Genomic DNA, 24,242 nt, shown 5'->3' on the forward strand with positions numbered 1-24,242 from the left:
TTTTTCACAAATATCAAGGGTTTATTATGGTTTTATCGTAAGGTATACATATCAACTCACATTTATTGGTTAGTTTTAAACTGGCTGTCTAGTGTTCTTTTTTTGGCGCAACTGTACTTAAGATTACTTACTATATATACAACATTTATAGATATGGTTTATTTTGCTTTTTCAATTTTTGTACGTCACTGACATCAACTTGAGATAGCTGGAAGTATTTACAAAGTAATTTCCTTAGCACTTTGCAATCATTTAAATCTTTCATTGTTTATTTTCTTTAATATGTACTCTTATTGTTTCTGTTACTTTTGTTAGGGCCTTTTTATTGGTTTTGGGTAGACATGCGATTTATTTTGCGTAATGATTTTAAAGCTTTTATTTGGGCTGCGCAATAAAGTGTCCTTTATTTGTTAACTTATTACTGGCGACTTTGGGTTATTAACATAAAAATTTTATCTCTTGGAGAGCTAATGTGTTTTTTTTTTATTCTGGATATGCACTAAGCCTTTTAAATTATACACATTTAGATTTATTTCTATTATTGTTCTTATTATACGGACCATTTTGCTATGAAGTATTTACATTAGATTTGTTACATTTTGTAAGAGGCTTTAGGTATTTAAGCTGATTCGAATTTTTGGAATTCTTGAAATATGACTTAGCAGAAATCTTAAAAAAGAAAATGTTTGTTTTTAATGGATCTTTAATGGTTACTTCAAGTCATATAGAACCTTAAACTTAACACATATCCTTATATGTCCATGGCATAGATAATAGCATTTGAGTTTTTGCAATATTGTGAAAGCTGTAGCTTGAGTGAGAAAAGATCTGTGTTTTAGTTACTTGAAGATATTGTATCTATATTATTTACATTTAAAGCTGCTGGCATTGAGAAAGTGTGTTTCAATTTTTCTTTATTGCAATGTACCTTGTGGACCAAAAAGGCCCTTGGAATTATATTATATGATTTTGGCCATGGGAAGACCCATTTTTATTCAGAGAAAGAAGTGATTTGATCTACAGGAATATGGCAATCTGGGCGTAGATCTCCACGGCCACCAGGAGGCCCATGATGGACAGATTCACAGCGCAGTAGACGCGTCGCAGTGGACGTCGGCGTTGACGCTGACCACAACATTGACCACGGCAGCGGTGGCCCTTTGGCCACTCAGGTTCCAGATGCTGGCCCTCGTCAGGATCGCCGTCGTCGTCGGTCTCACTTCCGCTTCCGGTGTTGTTGCCATTGCAGTTGCAGGCGCTGTTATGACACTTTCCACCGCTATTTGTTCCACTGGCTCTATCACTTCCCGTTGTCCCAACGGCTGCATTTCCATTTCCGGTTCCCGATTTGCATGGCGGCCAATGTCAAACTGACGCCAGCGACGAACTGCTGTCATAGGCCACCAAAAGTGAGTCATTCTCATCGCTGCCGCTCCCCGCGCTCTTCTCCGACTCGTTGATGACCTCCAGCTGCGTTTGGGGCCGCGCGATTTTGTACTTGTTGTGCCTTTTGTTGATCAGCACGCTGCGGATGTTGTTGTTGGTGCGGCGACTTCCGCTCCGCTGACCCCTGACCTTGACCACAGCGGATCTTGGCTTGGAGCGCGATCTGGTTGCCCGGCCAGCGCCCAACATGCTACAGTCGCCATCGTCCTGTTGCAGCCCCAAGTGCTGCTGCTCCGTCAGCTCGTCGTCGTCGTAGTAATCGTAGTAGTCATCGTAGTCGTAGCCCACTTCGTCCTCCGTATCCAGACCATCGCCATAGGCCGCCTCATCGTCGTCGTCGTCGTTATCATCGTCGTACTCGAAATCGAAGTCGAAGATGGCGCAGCATCCGCCGGAAGTCGAATCGATGCTATGGCGGCGCCTTGACCGCTTGCTGTAGGTGTATGAGTGCGGCTTGTTCGTACTAACACTTTTGTACATCGGCGCAAAGATGGCTGTCTTGGCCTGCAGAAATGGATAAATGGAAAGGGGATATCAAATGATTAGGCTAATGAATTAACACTCGCTATTGGTGGGATTTGTACTTATCCTAGGAAAGAAATAAACTTCATTAACAAACGGACAAAGAATTAAATTTTAAATTTTATTGTAACTTCTTATGTTGTCCCTAAGATATTTATTTGTTAATTGACCTACCTCTGGTCCGCGCCATGTGATTCCAGAACGAACCAAGTTGTAGAAGCGGAGCACTCCCCACATGGCCAACACCTGTTCGAAAGGGAATGCAACAAATTGGGTACCATAAATATCCATTAGATAAAATCCCACTCCGCAGATACATTCGCACACACTCGCACTTTTTCCCTAGGAATACATGAGCTAACATTTTTATGCCGCCTAAATGGACTAATGGACTTAGCTGGTAATTAAATTATTTATTACACATATTGATTAAGCCATGGGAGGGATGTGCGCAAAGGGAATTAGGCCCTATTGTTATTGACTGATGCGTAAGCTAAATGGGAAAACATCTTCCAACCTTGCTTTGTATTAATTTTCAATACGTGTCAACGCTCAAACTATTTCAGAAATTTCGTGTGAGATCATATAGTACTTTTTTACGAATACTGATTTTCTATCGCGTAGTTTGAAGTATGATTAAACTAACGCCAGTTAAAACCCGCCTATGTGCTCTGGGAAATTCCTACGATGTGATTGCAGATGCCTGCCGGGATAGATCAGGTTTCTTCAGTTTTCTGGAGTCCAGGAAATTGAGGATTGTGAGGCGCTGCTTTGCGAAATACCTAGACAAGCCCAATTATCCCATATGTTATTGGTTCGTGCTCATATTGAGTCTATATGGAGTGGTAGGTTACGAAAATTTAGAAACTTAATTTAAAATGATTTTCCCATAGATACATAGCCTTATCCAGTTTACGATGTCAATCCGCACCAAAAAGGGTGTCGGGAGATCCGGAAATCAAAAGGTTAGGAGAAGAATCAGAATGGCTGGTGCATTTATACAAGTCAATATCTGGACGCATCTGTTGTATGCAGCTTTGTTGGTAAGTGGTTGTGTGAACAACATGGATTTAGCCAAGATCAGATATGCATTTAACACACCTTCTTGCTACTGAAACTTAGATACTTAGTTTAGATGCCTAAACGTATGCTACAAATTTATACAAAAACCAGGTCTTACGATCGACGTATATTTTGTATCTTCCTATAGATGCAACTTTAAAATGTTTTTTAATTTTTCACGCTAGGTTTCACCTCATCACATGACTCCCTGGTTGTGTGTCCATTTGGGGATACTTGTTTGCAAGTTGACTGCTGCGACCATTAAAGGACACTTCAGATGCCAGGGTGATGTTCGAGCCCGGACCACAATAAATGCAATTGTATATGTGCTGGTTATAGGTCTAGTTTACCTGGCTATGAGGTCATTTACCGCTGCCTTAGCAAGGGATGTTCCAGAAAACCTAAGGCTCTGTTTGAAATTCATAAATCCTCTACTCAAATATGTAAAAGGCCATTGGAATCTTATATATCCAAAATTAATTTCGTTTGTTCACAGATATCATTCACTCTTCTAGTCTTTAATATATTAACTTAACTTATTGTTACTTACATTTATCAGCGCACGAGCAATAAAGAATGCCACCTCGGCCTTGCACATTGCGTCGAATTGCTGAAAAAATGAAAAGATTATAACATTTATATCATTTATGCAATTATGAATATATCTTCATTTTTCACGAGCAGTTGGCCCGCAAAGTCGAACAAACAACTGAAAATAAAGTTGCGAAAATTGTTGGCTGCCTTCTGTTTTGGAAAGCAATTTGCGAGGGCGAAGGGAAAGTTTCTAGCGTGAAAATGGAAAGTTTGACTTTGAACAGAAGCGAATTAAATTAATTCAAGCGGTTTAGCCAGCGCCATAAATTAAATCTCAAATTTCAGTGGAAGCCTTCAGTGGTAAACCACTTTGAGGCACTTTTAATTGTTTGAAAATAAACGAGTTTTAAGCGTAAGCTTAGAATAATTTGTGCAGTACGTCTTCATAAAGTTAGAGGTCCTGCGCATATGAATTGTAAAATTGCAGAAAAAAGCGTTGACAACAAATTAGTGAAAATCCAAAAACTTAGTGATTCCTGTAACAAAGAAAAATGAATTTGTACCTTCTGGATTGCAATAAATTATGCATGAGGTGACAATTTTCCGGGAGAAAAAACTTTTCGTGTCCCCCGGCCAGCCGGAAAAACAAACGAAACGAAAAGCGTAGAAAAGCTGAACACGTTCGTAATAGAAAAAGCCGAACAACAAAAACAAATGCCGCACGACACAGACAAATGTAAAATACTAAAGGAAAATGGTGCAGAAAAATGCCCAACTCATTGCATATGTGCAGATAGAATGGATCCACATATCCACACAGATACATTTGTATCTGTGCCCGGGTGCCGGGTGGTCTTTGAGTTTTCCGACTCCCTTCCCCCGATTTTCCGCCACGCCCACCCTTTTTCCATCACCCTCTGCGTCGCTTTGACTTTGTCGCTTGTTTTAAGTGCGAGTGTGTAGTGGGCTCTTGTTTGTCTGTTTGACTCTGCATTTTTATGTGCGGGGCTTGTTTATGCCCCCTTTTCTGTTTTTTAGCCGAGTTTTGTGCGCTTCATTCGTTTGGGAAGGCACTTTGGTTGTGGCATAAGCAGATCGAGTTAGGATTTCGATTAAAGTACTCAAGCACCAAAGGAAAACCTAAAAGTACTAGAAGTACTATGCATTTCCCAAACTAATACGTAGTTGTGTTGCCATTTATTATTAAGAACTAAATGAATTATTTGAATTAAATTTTATAAAGTATTTATTAAGTAATTAGAGACATTTACTCGGAATAAAAGTTAGAAACCTTTCAACATGTTTTTGACAAGACGACATATGATAAGTTAAATATTTCTCCGAAGCTGAGAAGCCTTCGACTTTTAATCAACCCTTTTGTTTCCCATTTGCCCCAAATCGAACATCTGTGGCCTGTTGTCTATTCATCTCCGTCTCCGTGTCGGTTTCCGGTTTCCTTTGTTACCCCCTTTTCAATTCCGAGCCCAGAGCCTGTTGCACATGGATTTCTGTTTACATTTACTTGGAAAGTTCATTCATTCCTCTTGCCGGCAATGCATTCAACTGTCGCCAACTTCCGACCATAACCCACAGCAGTGGGTCTTCGCCTTTGTTTGACTTTAGCATAGAGGAAGCCGCCAACTTTTTACATATGTAACGGATTCGGTTTGATTTGTTGTCCTCGACGGCTTTTTGTAATTTATTTGCTTGCCTTAGCCGAGTTGAAGCCCATTGATTTATGCCGTGCGCCGAGCGGCGGCGCAATTGATAGTCTGCTTATGCAACAAGGATCTCCCGATGGGCCCGAATCCTTTGTGTGAGATGTTTTCCATTAAACAAATGATCACCCCAGCACTGCGCTATGAAAACATCTTCGATATGCATTAAAAACATTTCACCCTGGCCACCCCGGGGATTCGATGGAGGAGCACTCACCTTATTTACATGGTCGCGCAGGACATTGGAGTAGACCATGGCGACAGCTTCCAGGGCCATAAATGTTATATAGCCAATTATCCAGGGTACAATTAGTCCTGGGTTCTCCTGTGGAAGGACGAAAAAAAGCCGAAAGCACCTTGAATATATTGCCATTAGAAAATAAAGCTAAAAGGGCCACCGAAACCAGTACCTGTATGGAATTGGAGGTATTGATTTCATGGCCGTACTCTAAATTTTGCCAGGATGTCGGTGTTAAAAAAGCGTGAGTGCGGTGCCATTTATCTCGCCATGATTGGATTTTTTGGGGTTTTTTCAATGTGCTAAAATTTTTGCTGAGCACGTTGGGAATTTCTGATGTGCAGCTGACAGTTTTTGGCCGCAGCGGTTTGCATGGCAATTTTGTGGGGTCATGAAAATGTATTTTACCAGCGGATTACATTTTAATATGGGCTATAATGCTTGCCTAATTTTTGAAAATGCACGTAATCCCATAACGAACATTCTATTTAAGTAACTGTAGTAAAGGGAATTTGTGAAATGAGTATAACTATGGTTACAAGCTAGTTTTATTTAATTATTAGTTTAGTTGATTGAGCTGCACATTTAGTATTTTCAATTTGTGTAATTTAATATTTGTTTGAAAATATATGTTTATTTTGAGAGATTTAGTTTAATAATCATTAAATTATAAATGTTGATGTTTTAATACTCATTACATAATGGATTGCGTTGCATTTGCATTTAATGTTTAAATAACCGAGGAATTGATTCCGTTTTTCAACTTAAAATTAAACAAAATCCAGAGTTTTAAACAAAAGTTTCTAGGCAGAAACCCATTAAGGTTTCTTTATTTAACGATTCACCTAATCAACCAATTTATTTGCAGAGTTCGGAATGCTGAAATTAATGTCAAGCCGCAAGAGTCCTTAGAGTCCAATAATGAATTGTTTGGCTATTATATTGGCTATCAACCGCAATGTTGTCCAAAACTTTTGCTCTTTCCCCTCCCACATTTGTTGTCCAAACGCTCGTTTAGCCTAATTAAGAACCAATGCTCTATGCATTATTTAATGGCCATCTGCTGCGGGCTCTTGGCCTAAGTGTCTAAGAATAGGGCGCCAATTAGCGAGCTGCAATTAATTTGACCATTTAGCGGACTTGGTTACATTTCCATTCGCACTGGGCAGCGCCAACGATGGCATTCATTTTCGTCGAATTCGCGTTCCAAATTTGTCTGTCAGCGTCAAAATGAAAAAATTCCACAAAATGTACCCGAACTGAACTCGGTCTATGCAATCCTTGTCAAGGGTCCTGGCAGCTCGGTTCCCGACGAGTCAGTCAGACTTAATCCCATTCCTGTGCCAATTGTGTGACAAATTGTCCACATTTTCATGCCGCTGTCGATGGAATGCTGGGTTTTTCGCATTTAGAGGGGTTCCCTTTCATACAACAAATTTTACATAGAACGTTTAATATTCAACTTGTGCCATATATTAGTAAGTTCAAGGCCTCACATTCCAGAAAAAATTTAATGTGTTACATTACTTTATTTGAACTAGATTACATTTTATGTCTATCTCGATTACATTATTGATTACATGATTAATGTTTCTTTTTAATTCTAGTTTTAGTTAACCTCATTTTTTTGAGTGTACTTTTGGCACCCCATGTGCAGCATTTCGCGCCCAACAAAATCATATTAGAATTCTGGAAGCAACGCGGTATGACCGCTTTCAGTAATTTACATTTGAATGTGCTTTGTTTGCTGGGTAAACACTTCCTGACTCAAAGGCTCTGACGGCACAATGCGCCAAATTTGCGGATATTTGATTTTGAGTATTTCGATGTAGGGGGGAATATATACATATGTATGTAGTGGTGCGTTGGGGTGTACCATTATTGCCTCTAATAGTATAAAGTACGATGCATCAAACAAGGAAACTCACCCGACATATTCCAAATATCAACACAATGCTCAGCAGTATCATGGACATTTGTGTGCCTATTATGGCAAAATATGCTATTTGTACACCTGCAATGTATAAACAAAAGCGAATATTAAAACTTATTTCAATAAAGAGTAAAATTCATAATTCCTATTTGTTCCTAAAGTTACAACCATATTACAATGCCGACGAACTGTTCATAAAGTCAAAATTCATAAATTTGTGTAATTTAACTGGCCAACGGTATGAGTAACATTTCACAACTTGAATTTAGATCTATCTATCAAAAATAAAATGCTTAGCTATCATATGATTCAAATTTCATATAAATATAGCGCTTGTGATGCATTCATGCCAACCAACTTTATTAATATGTGAGCGACTTGCCACCGTTCTCATCTCAGTTTAATTTATTTATTTAAATGGCCCTATTTATTATGGTTTTCGGGTTTATTGCCGCTTTGGGGCTTGGCTCGTACAAGTTTCTGTGTGCTTAATTAGCACCCAAAATGGCCAGAACTCTGAACTTACCGTAGTAGACATCCTGCAGATCGGCCGACTTGTGCATATTGACATTTATGCGCCACGAGTATATCAGTACGATTAGGAGTGATATATTCTGAAAGAAATGTGGCGTAAATTAATAAATGAGTTACCAGAGATATGGAAAATGTATTTGGCGCACATAACAAGCATACGCAGTGTGCACCCGCATACAAAATGGTTCATGGGTCATCAAAATCTACCCTCATGTGTTGACTACACCTCTTTCTCTCCTTTTTAATTTAAATCTTTCTCGTTTTTATTTTGCAAACACGTTTTTACTTTTAAACGGGTCTGAACCCAACATGATTTTAGGGTCTGAGGCGTTGAATCGGGTTTTTTGCTAATTAATCCGTGAAAATGTTTACGACTCGGATGTCTCTTCACTGAACGAGCTAAGGGTAACAAGTTCTGGAAATTTGTATATCATTTAAGGACGCAGTAGAAGAAACATCTAATAATCATTTTCAGTCTGATTAAGTTTATAAAAAAATCTTAAATAATACATATTTTTTGCTACTAAGTATTTGCGAAATTGCTGAAGTAATGAGATACCAATTCCTAGAACCGATAATTCCTGTGGGCGAGTCGCGTGGCTCAGTAAATGAGCAAGGACTGTGATAATCAAATGCAAAATGGCGTGCTCTTAGGATACATCCATTATGTGTCGTGACTGCACTCCCAGTAATAGCCCCCTGACCCCAGGAAAGTCTCTGCGATCCCTTAACTCAGGTTTATGCTAAACACGTAGGGCTTCCTTGCAAAGGATGAAATGGGGTAATGGGGGAAGTCTCTCTTGTTACGTCCGAGGTTGTTCCCGTAACTGCCATAAAATACAGCACTAATTGCAGAAGCCAGACACTTAAGTTCTCTGCTTAAACAAAAACTAATTTACTCGCCACGAGTTGGTAACTGGCATTGCAACGGGCGTAGTGTGTCTATTGTTCGCCGCCAAGTTGCATTGCATTATACTTCTTGTAATTGTCTGTAGCTACCCATTGTCCTCAGAAGAAGTGTACCAAATAATATGGAAAAACCCAAGCACGATTTTGCCATTAACATAAATTAAAAGCCATAACGAGCATCATGTAATTGTAATTTATACATGCCACCAGTCTGGAGATGAAAGAAGCGATTGCAACTTGCTCTCGTTTTGTCTATCAGCTACCCCTCACTTGTAAAGTACAAGGGTATAAAAGACACAAACGCTTATAGTCGTTTACGTCCTTTAAGATGTTAATAATCGTAAGTGATACTATGTTTTGCTTATCATTACAAAAGGTTTATGTAATTTTGTAATCGCATGGTAGTTCTAGGAAAGAACTCCTTTAAGCTGGGTAACGGGTATCTGCTAGTCGAGGTACTCGACAATTCCCTATTGTTGTTTTCAGAAGAAGGGCTTGATGATGCTATAAGTCGTGGGGAATCAACATTTTAGGTTTTGAAGATTGGGGCTTCAACTGATTGTGCTCAAAATAAGTACATTAAGTGACTTAAAACATATTTATTATTTAGCACTACCCACCCAAACTAACAAAACTACTCTCGCTCGAAGGGCATTTTTACGGCTTGTGTTTCATCCTTCATGCCCTCCATAACAATAATGTGGTTGCAGTACGCCACGGCACATTCAGAACGGTTGCAGAAAAACCCTGGCCAACGACACTTGTCTATTAATTGTGCCACAATTAACAGGCAACTATTATACCAGCTACTACCACTACTACTACTGGCTTCGTGCTCCTGTTTTAATTCGTGTTTTTTTTTGTGCTTTCATACCTGACATTTTTCCACTAACGAGAACCAAATTATATACTTGTCCGCGTTGCGTATACGACCTGTGTTGCGGCCCATTTCCCCAAACACTTACAATTGTGTAAATTGCACTTGTTATGGCCAAATTTTTGGCATGCAACATGCGACAGCAACGTGTGCCGCCGGTTAGCGGTCCATATGGATATAGAATGACAGACTTCATTTTCCGTTGCCTATTTTTTATTATTGGCCTTTTCCTGGCCAGTTTTTCCGCTCAGCGACGGCACGACAATTTTGCGAGCAGCGTTTTCATTACGTGGACATCGCAGCGATCATGTGGCCGATGGGATTGGTTCCCTCGGGCTGGTTATTATCCTCGTTCCGGTGGCTTCCATTAAAAAGTGGTTCGTCTGAAAAAATGCCAGATAAATTGAAAGCTTTTAAAGTCATTTGCGTATAGTGAGTGAGGACATTTTTGGCATGGCGTGCAGCAATTTATTCCCTTTTTTTCCAAAATCAATCAATATTTACACATTTTCCATACGCCATACGACATTGAGCATATATTTTATTTTATTTGTGCATTTCATTTGGGACAATTTCTTCAACTTGAATGATTGTCGTAGTGTAAATATCTCATGACTGAATGCAAAGGACTTTGTGTTAAATTGTCGGCAAAAAAAATAAAAAATGTAGCGTGCAAAAAGCGTAGATTTTTGAAAACGATTATGAATTGTTGGTTTTTAAGCTTAATGTTTTTAATTTTATTATTTTTATGACAATCTCCATCGGTTTGCCAAAGTTATGTTGAAATTTCCGGTTAATACTCCCAGTAGCTAATTAACAAGTATCTGTTAGTCGAGGAAGTCGCCTATAGCATTTTCTCTTGTTTTTGCTCAATAAGAGGTGCTTTTGTTTGATATAAATTCTCAAGAAAAAAATTGGTCTGTGCCTTCTTCTCTAGAATCTGTTTGTTTAATCCTCACTTACTACTTACTTAGTTTCCCCAAAGATGATTTGATGATGATGATGAACCAGCGAATTGAGATTGGTTATTAAATCCCAGATTAACCTTAAACAACTTGAATCTTAGGGTAAGCATACTATAGATACAAAACTAGTTGAGCATTTCGTTGCAACTATTTTCTTGGAGGCCAGCAAATATGACGGCTTTAAATAAATCTTCTCAATCATCTGACTATCGATTTTTATCAATTTTCCACTCTGTGTATCAGTAACAATAGCACTTAAGTTGCCTTAAGTTGCTGCTCTATCTGGCAAAGTTATTCAGCATTTGCTCGCCAGACTCGCGAGTTTTTCACCCTCACTTTGTGCAATCAACTGACAGGCCAAACATGAGAAACTCAAGCCATTCGAGGAGCGTTTTGGTTAATTAATGATGGAAAAAGAAAATACACGCAGCAAATGCCACGAAATTGTCTGTTTTTTGACAAATATCACTTGATGGGCTGTCCGAAAACTTACTTAATCAACGCCAAACAAATCTCTAAGATGTTTTCAATTAGTTACTACTTAACTAATTACAGTGGAGGCTGCGAGCAGCGAGAATCATGATTGATAGTGTATAAACTGGTTCCCTTTTGTGCCAACCCATTACAATTGACCTCAAAAAATAAATAAAAAAATAAAATATAGTCTCACTTTTGCCCGCATTTCACTGCGTGTAAACACACTTATATTCACGCATTCAGAGGGGCGTCAAGGGGCAAGGACTCGCAAGGACACCGCGCCATAGAAACATGTAATGCTCTGCTGAGCATATTGAATGGATGGCACACACACACACACACACTTGCTTAGTCAGAAGTGTACCAACTAGAACTCCCGTCCCGTGGAAACTGAATTCACATTGTAAAATGTTTGCAGTGTCATAAAATATCAGCAACAAATGTGAAACCAACGGCACACAAACACAGGACTATGTGAACGTAAAAAAGCTAAGAAAATAGGCCAACACAAAAATTGTTGGCCAAATAACAATGCCAGAACAATGCACGGCAAAATCAAGTCCTTTGCATAACCTGCAGTTTATTGTGAATATGAACCCCTTTGTTTCTCAAATTTAGAATTTGAAATAATACGTCTCAGTAATGAGGAACTGTTGGTGGTGTAGGAATAATCCATAATCTTTTGAAAAGTCTACAATACTTTTTATATTGTCTGTTTATAACACTGCATTTGGAGACCCCGTTCTTTTGGGCTTATCAGCTCTTCCAATTTCTAAATTTAAAGAATTTTCGCTATAAAACCAAGTGCAGAGTATACACTTAAAAGCATTTTGCACTTTGCATTTTGCATTTCGAAGGCATTGGCTCGGAGTCAAGTGGGCCCGCGTATTGCCGACATCAAGTACATTTCATATCGGTGCCCCAAGCTGAGCCCCCCCTCGCCAAACCTTTCCGCAGGGGGCAGATACAATGAAAATCAATAAAAAATATCGCATTACTTTGGGCTTTGTTTCGACGTTTTTTTTTTTTTGTTTCGCATTGTTTGCCGCATTGTTTGTGTCGATATCGGCATATGATTGATTCCGTTACACACGCAACGTCGTTCTAGGCACCAAAAATGTTGCATAACTACACAAAAAAACACACACATGAGGAGAAATAGTAAAATTTCCAATTGCAGTGTGTGACAGCAGCTGTGACAGATTTGAAGGTTTTGTGGTGGGGAAAGGCGCTCAAAAAAAAAGGACGCCAGTCAACAAATTCCATTCAATAGGCGCCTCACATCATATTTACCTTTTTTCCCCCATTGCAAAAGACAGGGTTCCCCATATATATTTGCCATATTTTGAATTGTGGGGAAGGGTGGTTGGGGACATAAGCCTCTGAGGGGAGCCTATATGCATGGAAATGACTTCGGCGGTTGTGGGATCCACTCTAAGCGCATTACCATCTCCATCTGTGTGGGCGATTCGATGGGTATCGATGGGTTTTGGGGCCGGCAAAGATATATTGCAGTCGGTCCATATGCTGTTCATAAAATCCCAATAAATTAGGAATAATTGAGAGATTGTGTGTTTGCTTTCTGGCATTTTATTGTTTGCTGCTAACAATGTTAAATATGTTTTCGTTTCATTGGTCATCGCTATTTGATTGACTGGTATTTAACAGGAAGTCTGTTTTTACAGGCCTATCTTATCTAAAGGGTAACTTTTGTATATTATTAAATAAAAATAAATTAGCATTTTTGTAAGCGAATAAATGTGTGTTTGCTTAGCATTTTTATTTATGTACTATTATTTATCTGTAAATTTTTGTTGCAGGATTCCAGTAAGCAAATAAATTGTAAGCTAAGTAAACAAACAGTTTTTCAGTTGAAATGGTTGAATGCTTATAAAAAGCTATGGTTTTAAAGTAAGCACAAAACATCAATGGAAATTATTTCTGTGACCAATCTGTTCTGAAAACCTTAATATTAATTTATCACCTACCACATAGGCAATCTCCGCCAAAAAGGATACCAACAAAGTGAAGGCACAAGCTTCATTTGAGCTGTGCCGTAAATCGCGACCATATATTTCAGTGTGTCATATTTGGCAAAAGGAGGCTATACGCCCACTGACGTCGGATGGTACATTTAATTGCACATTGTGCCTGGGTTATGTTCAGATAATCGTCACATAAAGACCTTTCATTGTTGTTTGGGGTTTGGCAAAAGCAGCAAATACGTGTGTAACATAACCGGAGGGGCAACTTCTAATGGGAGCCCCACTGCCACCCCCCAAAAAACCAACCCCCAGGCAGGGGATAATATTTGCTTAACAAACATTAAAGTTGTTTTCGCCCTTTGTTTCATTTCTGTTTATTCGGCTAATTTATGCTACGCCTTATTGCTTACTTGGCCGTCACGCCATAATGTTACGACTTGGCCACAGCTTAGCTTTCTTGGCCCGACTTTTGTTTGGTTGTGTTCCTTGGCCGGCACAAGGGGGCGTATAAATGTTGATTTCCAAGGGCTCCTTTGTCTTGTCGGGTGTTTGGCCAGCGTGGAGCACTCATTATGATTCATTGTTGCTAGCAGGAGTCAAAAGGTAGAACGACTCAAAAGATTTATTAGCACCAGGGCACATAATGAAGTTCTTTAGTTGAGTTAATGTTTCAGCATTTGGACATGCTGGCCATGTCAAAGGATTTCGTTGGCCTGGGATAAGGAGGAGCAGAGTGGGAGCATGGAAACAGATTGGAAATCCTCGGGGTTAGCAATCCTGCCTTGCAAAGAAATTCCTGGGCAAAGGATTTGTGTAGTCAATGGAATTGCTTTTAAGCCTTGTTGCGAAAGAACTTTAAGAGCAATATTTATTCAACTAACGACCAATTATCCCAGTACATGCAGAGAAAAACCGTGGGAATTAAATAAGGTTACTAACACAGTTCAGTTGAATTGTATTAAGTTGCGAGACCCTTTCTTAATAAATTTTTGTTTTATTCGTGAGTAATATGAATCTGAATTTTAATCCCTATTCTATTTCTGTCCGTGTACTAAGATATTTCCTTTGTCGGCTCGAAATGAAAGTTTCCATTTATTGAGATGCCTTCATTTTCCCCTTCTAGACGGCTTTCAATTTTCCCCCCCATTTTCGTGGCCCGTAATTGAAGTTTTCTGTTTGTTTTTCTTGCGCAACAGCTCTGCACAAGGAACTGTCATAGGAAACCTTTTCGCTGCCCTCCACAAAAGTTGATTATTACTTATAGACTTACGGACCCTGGACTGTAATCACTGGACACACTGAAAAACTGGCTAAGACCCCATTTCCCCCCTCCACGCCTTAGTACTAGATAAAATTACTATTAGAATGCCAGAGGCGAAAGGCAAACAAGAGGAAAGGAACGCAGTGATGGGAAAAGCAAATGTGAGAAAAATCTCATTTACAGTTCGGCCTTAAAATGGCAAACAACAATTTCAAATACAAAACACAAGACCCGAATGGTCAACATTGTCCAGACCCCAAAGCCAAATCCGAAATAACCGCAGATAGTTGGACAAACATTGGCCAAATGCCAGACAAAGTTGCTGATGGCCTTGATTATTTCCTTTAGATGTTATTAGCTTATTTTTGATACGAGTATATGAAGAAATTGGCCAAAATTTATGTGCAAATTAAATAGGACAAAGACGTAGATGAAATATCTAGCTTATCAGCTTAGATAGATGTGCAAAGCGGAGATAAAGTGCTTAGTAATTACAGAATTTATTTTATTAACCATCTCAACGGATCATTTCTGACTTAATGGCTTAGATTATTGTGTTATTAAGATGAAATTTATACATATCTTGGGCCCATAGTATTTTAGTACTATAGTACTAACCACAAATTAAATGTTAACTTTCTCCTACACCCAATTTTATATTCAGATAGCAGCGCAATTAATTTGCGTAATATATGCACTTAATTGCTTAAAAAAAAAGTAAAGAATTCAAAAGTCAGGCCGCAGTAAAGGCAAGAACCCATTATACAGATGAGCCAAAAATACTTTTCATCAGCTTTAATGCTGATTTATGTCAACCGCAGACGCACGGCCAAAATCCCGAAAAAGGGCCAAAAGTTTATCCAACGGAAAACCTCGGATCATCAACAGTCATGGAAGTTTCGCCGCCAGTTTGCCTGGTGTCATCTTAGATAAACAGCCGTAAATCCTGGGATGCGTGCTCCATAAAGGACCTTTGATTAAATGAAACCATTTATTAGGCGAGGTAAAGACAATGTCACGACACCTCTCTAGGATCGCTCGTGCACTAGGTTAATGCTGACGTCCATGGGGCGGCGGTAAAAACAATTTCTTTAAAAGTCCCCCCCCACAACTCCCGAGACTCCTGAGTTATGATGGCGAACCCACAAACTCCACCGCCTCCATTTTTCCGGCAAGGGCAAGCCAACGCAAACAAATTTTTAAATTTGTAAACACAGCGAACGAGTGAAAGTTAACAAAATGAAGCCAACAACGCGTAACGAAACCACTTGGCAATGTCGACAGACGCCATCGCTGACACGGCTCTCCATTGCCGGTTGCCATTCCCCATTCGCCATTCACCATTTGCCAGTTTGCCATTTTGCCATTTTGCGATTTGCCGTCGCACGCACACTCGATTAGGAGGTGTGGCAAAATGGGCGGAAGTCTTCCCCACGGGCTCCACTTGCTCCCCTCGGAGGTCGAAGGTCGCACAGTGTGAGTAACAGGAAATCCGGCAATTTTTGAATTTTCGCAAGCAGCCAAACAAAATAAACAACGCAGTACATGTATCCTTAACTCAAAAGAATTGGGAAAACCTATGCCATAATTTGTGGAAAAACAATTTAGCTGTATAAATAAACGAATAAAATACGCTTAATTCAATGAAGGGCTTAGCCAAAAGGCATAGAAAATTATTATTAAATTGATTTGAACATATGATTCTAATTTGTTGGCATTTATTTGAAATACGATGCTTAATTCGTTAGCACATTCATGCTAATTTAAATTTAATTTTGAAATTAATTGCTTGATTTGCAAAGCTATCATTCATTAAAATTAATATTACCCAGTTTGATTTATCTAATTATCTAGCTAAACTATTTAATGGTTAGTTCGTGAGTCATATTAATTATAATAAAACATGACGCTCAAACATGACTTTCAAATCTCTCCACATCTATTTATAAGCACATGAGTACACAAATCATAAATCTGAATGTAAGATACAATTTTGCAAAAAGAAATTTAATTAAAACTCAAGTTGATTGCTGTTATTAAATTTGCCTCTTTTAGACAAAAAATAAAACCAAACGCGTGTGGCCAAACGTATTTCCCTTCGACTTTTTTAGGTCTCTTGTGATTAGGCCCGCCTTTTCAGCCCCCTTTCTCACCCCGCCCACTTGGGTGTTTAATGGAACACTCGGCGTATGCGTAATATGGCTTCCTCATATGCCACGACGCTCAAGCAGCAGCATTTGCATAATTTGCCGGCGAGCCGAGCACATTGCTATCATTTAGACCAGCCAGCCTATCTGAGTTAGTAAATTGCGCATACGGCACATAAGCCGCAGTTGCGTTGGATTTCTTTTTGCATATTGTGTGCTTGAATGGCCCAAAATAAAAAAAGGTAAGACGGCAGGAGGCATTGCTGACAAATTGGGCAGGCTGTGGAGTAAAATTGGTAATAGCAACAGGTAGGGGATAATAATTTGATGGTCTAGCTGTGATCCCAGGAAGTGGGCTGCTCTTACTTTGATTTGTCCCTCGGTTCGCCAGAAGATCTTTGCGGGATTAAGCGCATTACACTTTGTTTTAATAATTCGTTGTAAGAGGAACTCCAAAGCCGCTCTGCAATGATACTTTTCTAATCCTTTCTACAATTCTATTCAATTTCGTTATCCTTCTTCGAATTGGATTAAAGCAAATAGAAATCGCCTGGCTCTTGAAATCAAATTTAGTCCCAACTTAAGCCGCAAATTTATGTTCCCGGGCCAGCCAGAAAAACGTGAAAGAAAAACTTAAAAAACTTTAAGACAACACAAAAAGTTTATCACAGACTTCTGGGCCCGAGCCTAAGAAGAGCCCAAAAAATTTGCCACAAAACTAGAGGATGACAAGGCCACCAGCGTCATGGAACTGTCAACTGATGTCCCATCCCTCTGCCCTCCTGCCCACCAGTGTTAACCCCCTGCTCCACTCAACTTGTTGGGGCCAAATGCAAAGTTGGGCTTAGTCAGTTCAGCTGAGTTGTGGGAACTTTTCGGTAACCGCAAAATGACTTGGAGCACTTTTTCCCTGAGTCCGCACACAACTGACATATTAAAGTCCACTTAGACTAATTGCAAAAGCATAAGACCAAAAAATGAGACCAGCTCCTTCACCATTTCCAACGGCGAGGCTGCATAAATTCGGATTATGCTTTAATTTATGCGTTGTGAGTTGTGAACAAGTGCGAGCTAAAGCCAATTAAAGTTGCCTGTCGCCAGCTGCTCCGTTTTCCTCGCAAAATTTGACTGATTAAGTGCGAGGCAGTCGAGTCAAGTGGGTGAGTATTTGATTTGGCATTATATATATATAACTATATATATAAGACCGACATTGCAGCTGCAGGCAATTGTCGTCTACCCGAAACTTTGCTCAGTTCGCTCCTGCAAAGTTTCGTTGGTTTTATGTAGGCCACGTGTTGTTCACTTGACTGTTTTAGCCTCTTTGCTGTTTTGCTTTTATTGCTACTTTTCTTGATGTTTTGATACCCCAATACTCTTGCTGTTTTCCAGCACAGAACTAAAGTAACAGTGTTCTGAAGTTGTGTAAACTTTGATACCAACTCAAAGCCTACAATTATTCTAGAAAAATGTTTTAATTAGCTGAGAACAATGACTCATTGAAATCGAGAAACATTAGACTTAAAATTAGCATCTTATTATCATTTGGTTTTCTCTGTTAGTATCAAAACGTCTATAAATTCCATCATTTCATATTTGGCGAATCTAAGTAATAGGTGGTATTTATGATTTTAATACATTTGAAAGGTAGGCTCTAAGGTCCAAGGGCATTACAACCTTCGGCCAAACAAGTTGGCCTTCATTCCTCGCTGTTTTATTTGCTTTTGGCCAGGCTTTTTGATTCTGCTTCGGCTGCTGAAGACATTTCGGTTTATTTGACGTCTTCTTTTGATGTTGCCGTGAAACAATTGTGGCGTATTTTTTGCCTGTTTGCTTCGGGACCGCCGTCTGATTTGATGACCTTGTCAGAGAAATGGGTTTGTTTTATGAGCGGGCACCCAACAAAAAAAACAGGCAGGATGAGATGTCTGGCTAGATTTTTACAGCTTTGAAATGGAAATACTTCGCATCTGTTCCTGGAATTTCGGCAACAAAATTGAATTATTTCCGCATCCCAGGGAGTTTCAGCGAAACCTATGTCATCGATCCATCACAAACTTAATGAGACATGGCAAAATAAGTTTGACTAGACTTTAGCTTAATATGTGTGGAATTCGCGCATATCCTAGGCCGTTTATCATTTGATTAGGTTTCGATATATGTGTATTTTCACAATAAAGTTAATAAATGGTAATGTTCAGTTAAAACAAATTTTATAAAAAATAAAAACTAATTTTGGTTTGTACATTTACTGTGGTCTATCATCTTACAACTCATTGAAGACTCTTTGATTGGTTGTATAGAGCTAAAGATTTCTTCTGTTTTACTTGATATTTAGCTTTCTTTGCTTCCTAAGTGGACCATATCATGACCTTTTCGTTGAATCAGCAAAGGTTCTTAATTAATCCCAAAACTCTTCAACTGGCACCGCCTTTCACATTTGAATCCTGTCCAGACGAAGGGACACTCAATCGTTGACACAGTGGTTCGTCTCGCCTTCCGGATTGAGTGCGGAGCACAAAAAAAGGGGAATTTGCATATTTTATTAAATTCCCGCACAAATATCCAATCAATAATGTAGTATTCATTCGCCGTATCCGGCTATCCCCGCTTCACCCACCATGCCCTTTGAGCAAGGACGAGAAGCAAAGCCGTGGCAAATTAAGTATGCATACGTATTCAAATGGCTCACAAGCCGAAATATACACAGAGATATTGAAAGTCGGTCTTGGGATGGCGGGGTAGCTTCGGCTGGATGCCCAAGAGGGAGATTTTTGGTTCTTTCCAGATCCGCACCTCCAGACTCCCTCAATCCCATGCCCTCGCTTCCATCTTCTTTGTGGGCAAAGGCAAATCATTAAAGGCGCCAATTCCTCCTCTCATCTCCACTGGATTCGTTAATGCACTGAGAGAAAAGCAAGCCACCCATCTCTGTTCTACCAAAAGTATTTCCTGTCTCTAAAAATACTTGTTTAAATACTTACTTACTTATCACCTTTTTTTTGGACCCATCAATATCGTCATTAGTTTGTACTTATCTCGATTTATATTTATCTACAGCTTATTGATAAGCAACATATCATATCATTTGATCAGTTGGTTAGTACGTCATTCCAATTGGTAGCACATGTTGTGCAAAAGATGTTAGCAACATGGCGTAATAAACAATTTAAGTTATAAGTTTTTTAATTGCTCAGGAAGGCTAATAGCTTTTTTTGAAGTGTGCGATTTTCTTTTGGCCTTTTCTTTTAACTTGGCCTTTGTTTCTCTGGTTTGTCGCCACGCAAGAAATTTGGCACACTATCGATGGAGTGGTGTATGATACGTACACATTTCCTTTGGGGGGTCGGAGTTGTGTAGAAGATGCAAATGAATACAAACAAAATACCGCAAGCAGAAAAGATTATGCCTGGCATAAAAATAAATTAATGGCCGTGGTGTGTGTGTGTTTGTGTGGTGTGTGTGATGGGAGTGTGTGTTGGTGATTGTGTGGTGGGCAAGGACAAAATATTTGCCTTAGGGCTGTGGTAATAAGGCAGGACCCCCACTTTCCACTTCCTCTTGGAGCAGAAATTCTTTTTTCTCTTTATAATTTACTATGCGTAATTTCCCCGACTGCTTTCATACGTAAATATTTAATTTCCTTAATTTTCGAGGACTCTATTCGGGGTATGCCAGACTGCCCTCTTTGCCTTGTTGGCTAGACTTTTATTCCATTATTTATTGTTTTTTGTGTTTCATCGCCAGGGCTTTTATGTTTATTGCTGCTTGTGCCAAGCTATGTCAGTTTTGAGCTGGGCACACGCGGCGTATGCGCAACATTCTCAGCACTGCGTGAGTTTCGAAAACTTAAGTGCACAAAGAGCTGTCAAGAATTAAGATCCTGAAACTCATGGTCGTTATTTTGTTGCTGCTTTCTTTATGGTTTTTTAAGTTCAGAAGTGTTTAAAACGCAAAAGGAACAGTGAAACTACTTTATTAAATCCCCTTAAGTGAGAAAACGTTATGCTTCTTTACTCTGAGATCATAATGCTTTATATTCGATTTATTTCGTATATTTTTAAATTGAATGTGAGGTGCATTTACTTTGGCTTTCGATTTTCTGCCGAGGACACTTTGATCCCTTTTCATTGTTTAAGGACTCGCTGAGCCCTCCGAAAAAGATTTGCACTTTAGTGCAAGAAAGTGCTGAAGACAAAACTTTTGCACGCTATTTTTATTAGTGCCCCAGAGAGAAAAAGTATAGTTGCAAGTCCGCAAAGCATTTTTCTTGATTTCCATTCTGATTCAGTTTTCGCGCACTTTTTTTAGCCCCAACAGAACTGAACTAAACTTAAACGCATTGGCATCCGTTTCTGGTCGAAAGCGGTTTATTGTCGAGGAAAAAACTTAAATAAAGTGGAATTACTTGTTTCGGGGGCTGCTGCCAAAGGGTGAGGGGGTGGGGGGCAAGGATTTCCAGGCGCTGAAAGTCGAGTCTATTCCAAAGAAGTATTTTGCATATTCATTCTGCGCTACTTTGTCGCTACTTGAAAATTGCGATTGACGGGCCAACTCTTGAGTTGATGGAAAAGTTTTCGGCCCAAGGACCCCGTGCTTAAACCTTCTTCTTTAACAAATTTAAGCTTTAGACTTGCCTTCAATTAAATGTTTCTTAATGCGAATTCATTGCGGAACTTGTAATATCTGGAGCATTGGACTTTGCTCTGAATAATTCAATAAATATTTTCATTTCCAATTATGGCAAATGGCGTAAGTTCACTGGGGATTTTCCCGGTCATTAAAGTTTCCCCCACCCGAATTAATTGCCCCTAAAACTTACTGGCAACGCAAATATTATTTAATGTATTTTTTTCGGAAGCCAGCGTTGATATTAAGAAAAGTTTGCCCAAGAGGCGTGGCGCATTTGCGTTGGTGTGGCCTGCTCCACTAATGAGCCTATTGTTCGGCAGATAAAACGTGGCTAACTTGGGGCCCAGAGGAACAGGAAATGGCTGTTGTTGTTGCCGAAGTTGTTGGCATTAGCGGAAGGGTTGAGCTTCGGGCGGGAAAACTTTGGTTGGCCAATACGGGTGGGCAGACTTGTAAGTTTTCGAAATTTAAATATGTAATTAGCCACTATTTATTTCGATACAAGAAAATTTCAATGAGCTCTTATTGTATGGTTTTAAAAGTTTTAGCTTCATATATTAAATACCTTTAGCTTTTAAATTTAGCATTACATTTAGGCAATGCATTTTTTTTAAGTAAAATGTTGAAAGTTGATTATCAAAGTTTGGGTTTTATTTATTTATTTATATATTTATATATTTATTAAGACGATAGCTAAATTATCAAAGTTTCTTTTCAATCCCAAGTGTTTTGAGCTTGAGTCATTTCCCTCTCATAAACGCAGTTAATTGTTTTCAGTTTGCATTACTATTAGTTTTTTATGAACTTTGCCAGCAGCTGGCAAAACAATTCGCCCGCTGCCTTGTCTATCTAGCATCCATTCAGCCCCATTCCGCACCGCCCATCCTCTCTTTTTTCCTGGCTCTTTTTCAGTGCGAAGGGTCCTTGGTGATCTCCTTTAAAACGAAAAGGAAACTGAAATTGTAATTAAATTTTTGCCAATTCGTTTAATTGAGTTTTAAGCCGCAACTTCTGAATGCCCGAAATTGGAAGTACCCTCCTGCAGACCCACAGCCACTTCTTAAACCACTCTCTCTCTCTGGTGAACTGCTTAAATATATTTGCCTGATGTTGCCTGATGTTGGCTCGGTTGTGGTTCCAATAATATTTTTTATACATTTTACCACCGCTCGCTGCGACTGTTTGGGTCGTAATTAAGTGCGTCTAATTTGTGTTAAGCGCCGTGCCACTTGAGCATCGCTTTTACTTTTCTTGCTCCAAATTTATTTTTTATCCCGACCTTGGTCCTGCGTGCTTAACTTAAGCCCATACGTTCCACCAGGCCAACAGTAGCTGCAAAACTCAAAAGACCCATTTCGGAGTGGGCTAAAGGCAGTCGAAGCGGGGCTTTAAAGGTTGTCTGGGTACAAACTGCCGTTAAATTGCCACTTCCCCCTGGGATTTTATACCGTTTCTTTTTTTTGTGAAATGGAGGCAGACGAAATAAAACATTTTTTGAGTGATTTCTGTATGTGATTTCGGTACGCTTCGCAGAATTTTGAACGAGTGTTAAGGGCAGGAGTGCATGAATATCAGCTTTTAAATGAAAAGGTATTTTGCACTTGTATATTTTGAAGAGTAAATGAAAGTGATTTTGAAGTGAATAACAGTTGCTGAAGTCCTCAAATTAAAACTGTAAAAAACTAAAGATTATTTAGCTATGTGAAGGCTTTACTGTTTTACTTGGGTTGTGAATATGTTGTGGGTTAATCCATAAACATCCTAACACTTTTACTTTTAAGCTGCTTAATTTTATCTTATTGCCCATTAAAACTTTTTCTTCTTTCAGCATTTGTTACCTTCCTAATTAGCAATTTCCCTCTGGCGTTTTTTAAGTTGATTCAGCTTCAATAGCTCTTTTTACGCTTCTTTTGACTTACCTCATTTGTGGAGCTTCGGTTTATTAATTCACCAATTTTAAAGTTTATTTGAGTTTCACACTTTGCACTACGAAAACACTTTCTGTTTGCTCCGCTCAGTTTTTTTCTCCGCGCAAAATTAATTGTATATCCAATTGGCTTATTCGCACTTTTTACCGGCAAGTTGCAGTGAGAATTTCGTCTCTTTTATGGACTGTTACTTTCATATATTCGGTATTGTTGTTTTTGGTTGTTTTGATTTTAACGACGAACGCAGCACTCGGATTTTGCTGCTATCGTTACGCGACCGAAACGGTAACTGCTCGAGTTTTTATCAGTGCGCTACGTTTATAAGGAAAATCCGAGTGGAGCTTTCCCGACGAGCTTTCCTTTTGGCGAGAGCATCGAAAAACGAACGGAAGAGAAATATTTTGACCAGTTTTCATGTTTAGACCAAATCACAGGATACCTTCCCCCTGTTTGCCGTCAATTGTTTTAAGTGCAACATATCGAAGCCAAAGTCAAACACAAACATTTCACATTCTTGGCAGTTTGTGTTCCACGCTTCCTGCTAAAAAAAAAAAAAGGAAAATCGGAAAACGGAGGCAAACAAAGTGCAGGGAAACTGCATGCAAATGATTTCTAGCTTATAAATTATGCAGGTGAGAAGAGCAAATAGTGTCTGCCAAAAACAGGAGAAGAAAAGTTGGAAAAAGTGCAGTAGCCGCAAGCAGTCGAGCAAATAAACTTCAATTTATCTCGACGTGAGTTTTGGTTTCTGACGGTTCCATATGGTTGCCTTTCGTGGTCTTTTCTTTGTTTTATAGCAAGGGTTTTGTTAAATTATCTGATAAGAGTAATATAAACCACGAGAAAAACTTAAAGTACGAGCTGGCTATCTGTTTTCTCTACTTCACTATTTATCTACATAATAAAAGTTTTCAAAAATGGAATTATATTGATGTTACTACTTCCAATAACATTGGATTTTTCGGAAAAAAAAGTTATTTCCATTCAGAGTGTGCCGGAAAACGTACAGTTCACTTACAAAAAACAAATTATTAAAGTTGTACTTTCCCTCTGGCTCCGCAATTGAACGTTTCG

At 39.1% G+C, this 24,242-nt stretch overlaps 2 protein-coding genes across 3 annotated transcripts; one reads left to right on the forward strand and one right to left on the reverse strand.

Moving 5' to 3' along the window:
- On the reverse strand, positions 1-23,462 carry LOC6738630. The gene is made up of 8 exons (XM_016169271.2): positions 23,160-23,462; positions 9,862-10,156; positions 7,980-8,067; positions 7,449-7,534; positions 5,500-5,607; positions 3,581-3,640; positions 2,143-2,214; positions 1-1,950 (listed from the first exon to the last, which is right to left on the reverse strand). Exons 2-8 carry the CDS (start codon positions 9,967-9,969, stop codon positions 1,366-1,368), a joined length of 1,107 nt encoding a protein of 368 aa, XP_016032467.1. The 5' UTR covers positions 9,970-10,156; positions 23,160-23,462; the 3' UTR covers positions 1-1,365.
- LOC27208573 lies at positions 2,501-3,625 on the forward strand. 2 transcript variants are annotated; one of them, XM_016184150.3, is made up of 3 exons: positions 2,501-2,810; positions 2,862-3,011; positions 3,216-3,625. In XM_016184150.3, the coding sequence occupies exons 1-3, from the start codon at positions 2,601-2,603 to the stop codon at positions 3,543-3,545; spliced, it is 690 nt and encodes a 229-aa protein (XP_016032469.1). In that variant the 5' UTR covers positions 2,501-2,600; the 3' UTR covers positions 3,546-3,625. The 2 variants fall into 2 exon arrangements, with proteins under 2 accessions (XP_016032469.1, XP_016032468.1); XM_016184149.3 differs by having other exon boundaries at positions 2,502-2,813.
- Positions 23,463-24,242: the final 780 nt, after the last annotated feature.

Source organism: Drosophila simulans, chromosome 3L, assembly GCF_016746395.2.
Source record: "Drosophila simulans strain w501 chromosome 3L, Prin_Dsim_3.1, whole genome shotgun sequence".
Lineage (NCBI taxonomy): Eukaryota > Metazoa > Arthropoda > Insecta > Diptera > Drosophilidae > Drosophila > Drosophila simulans.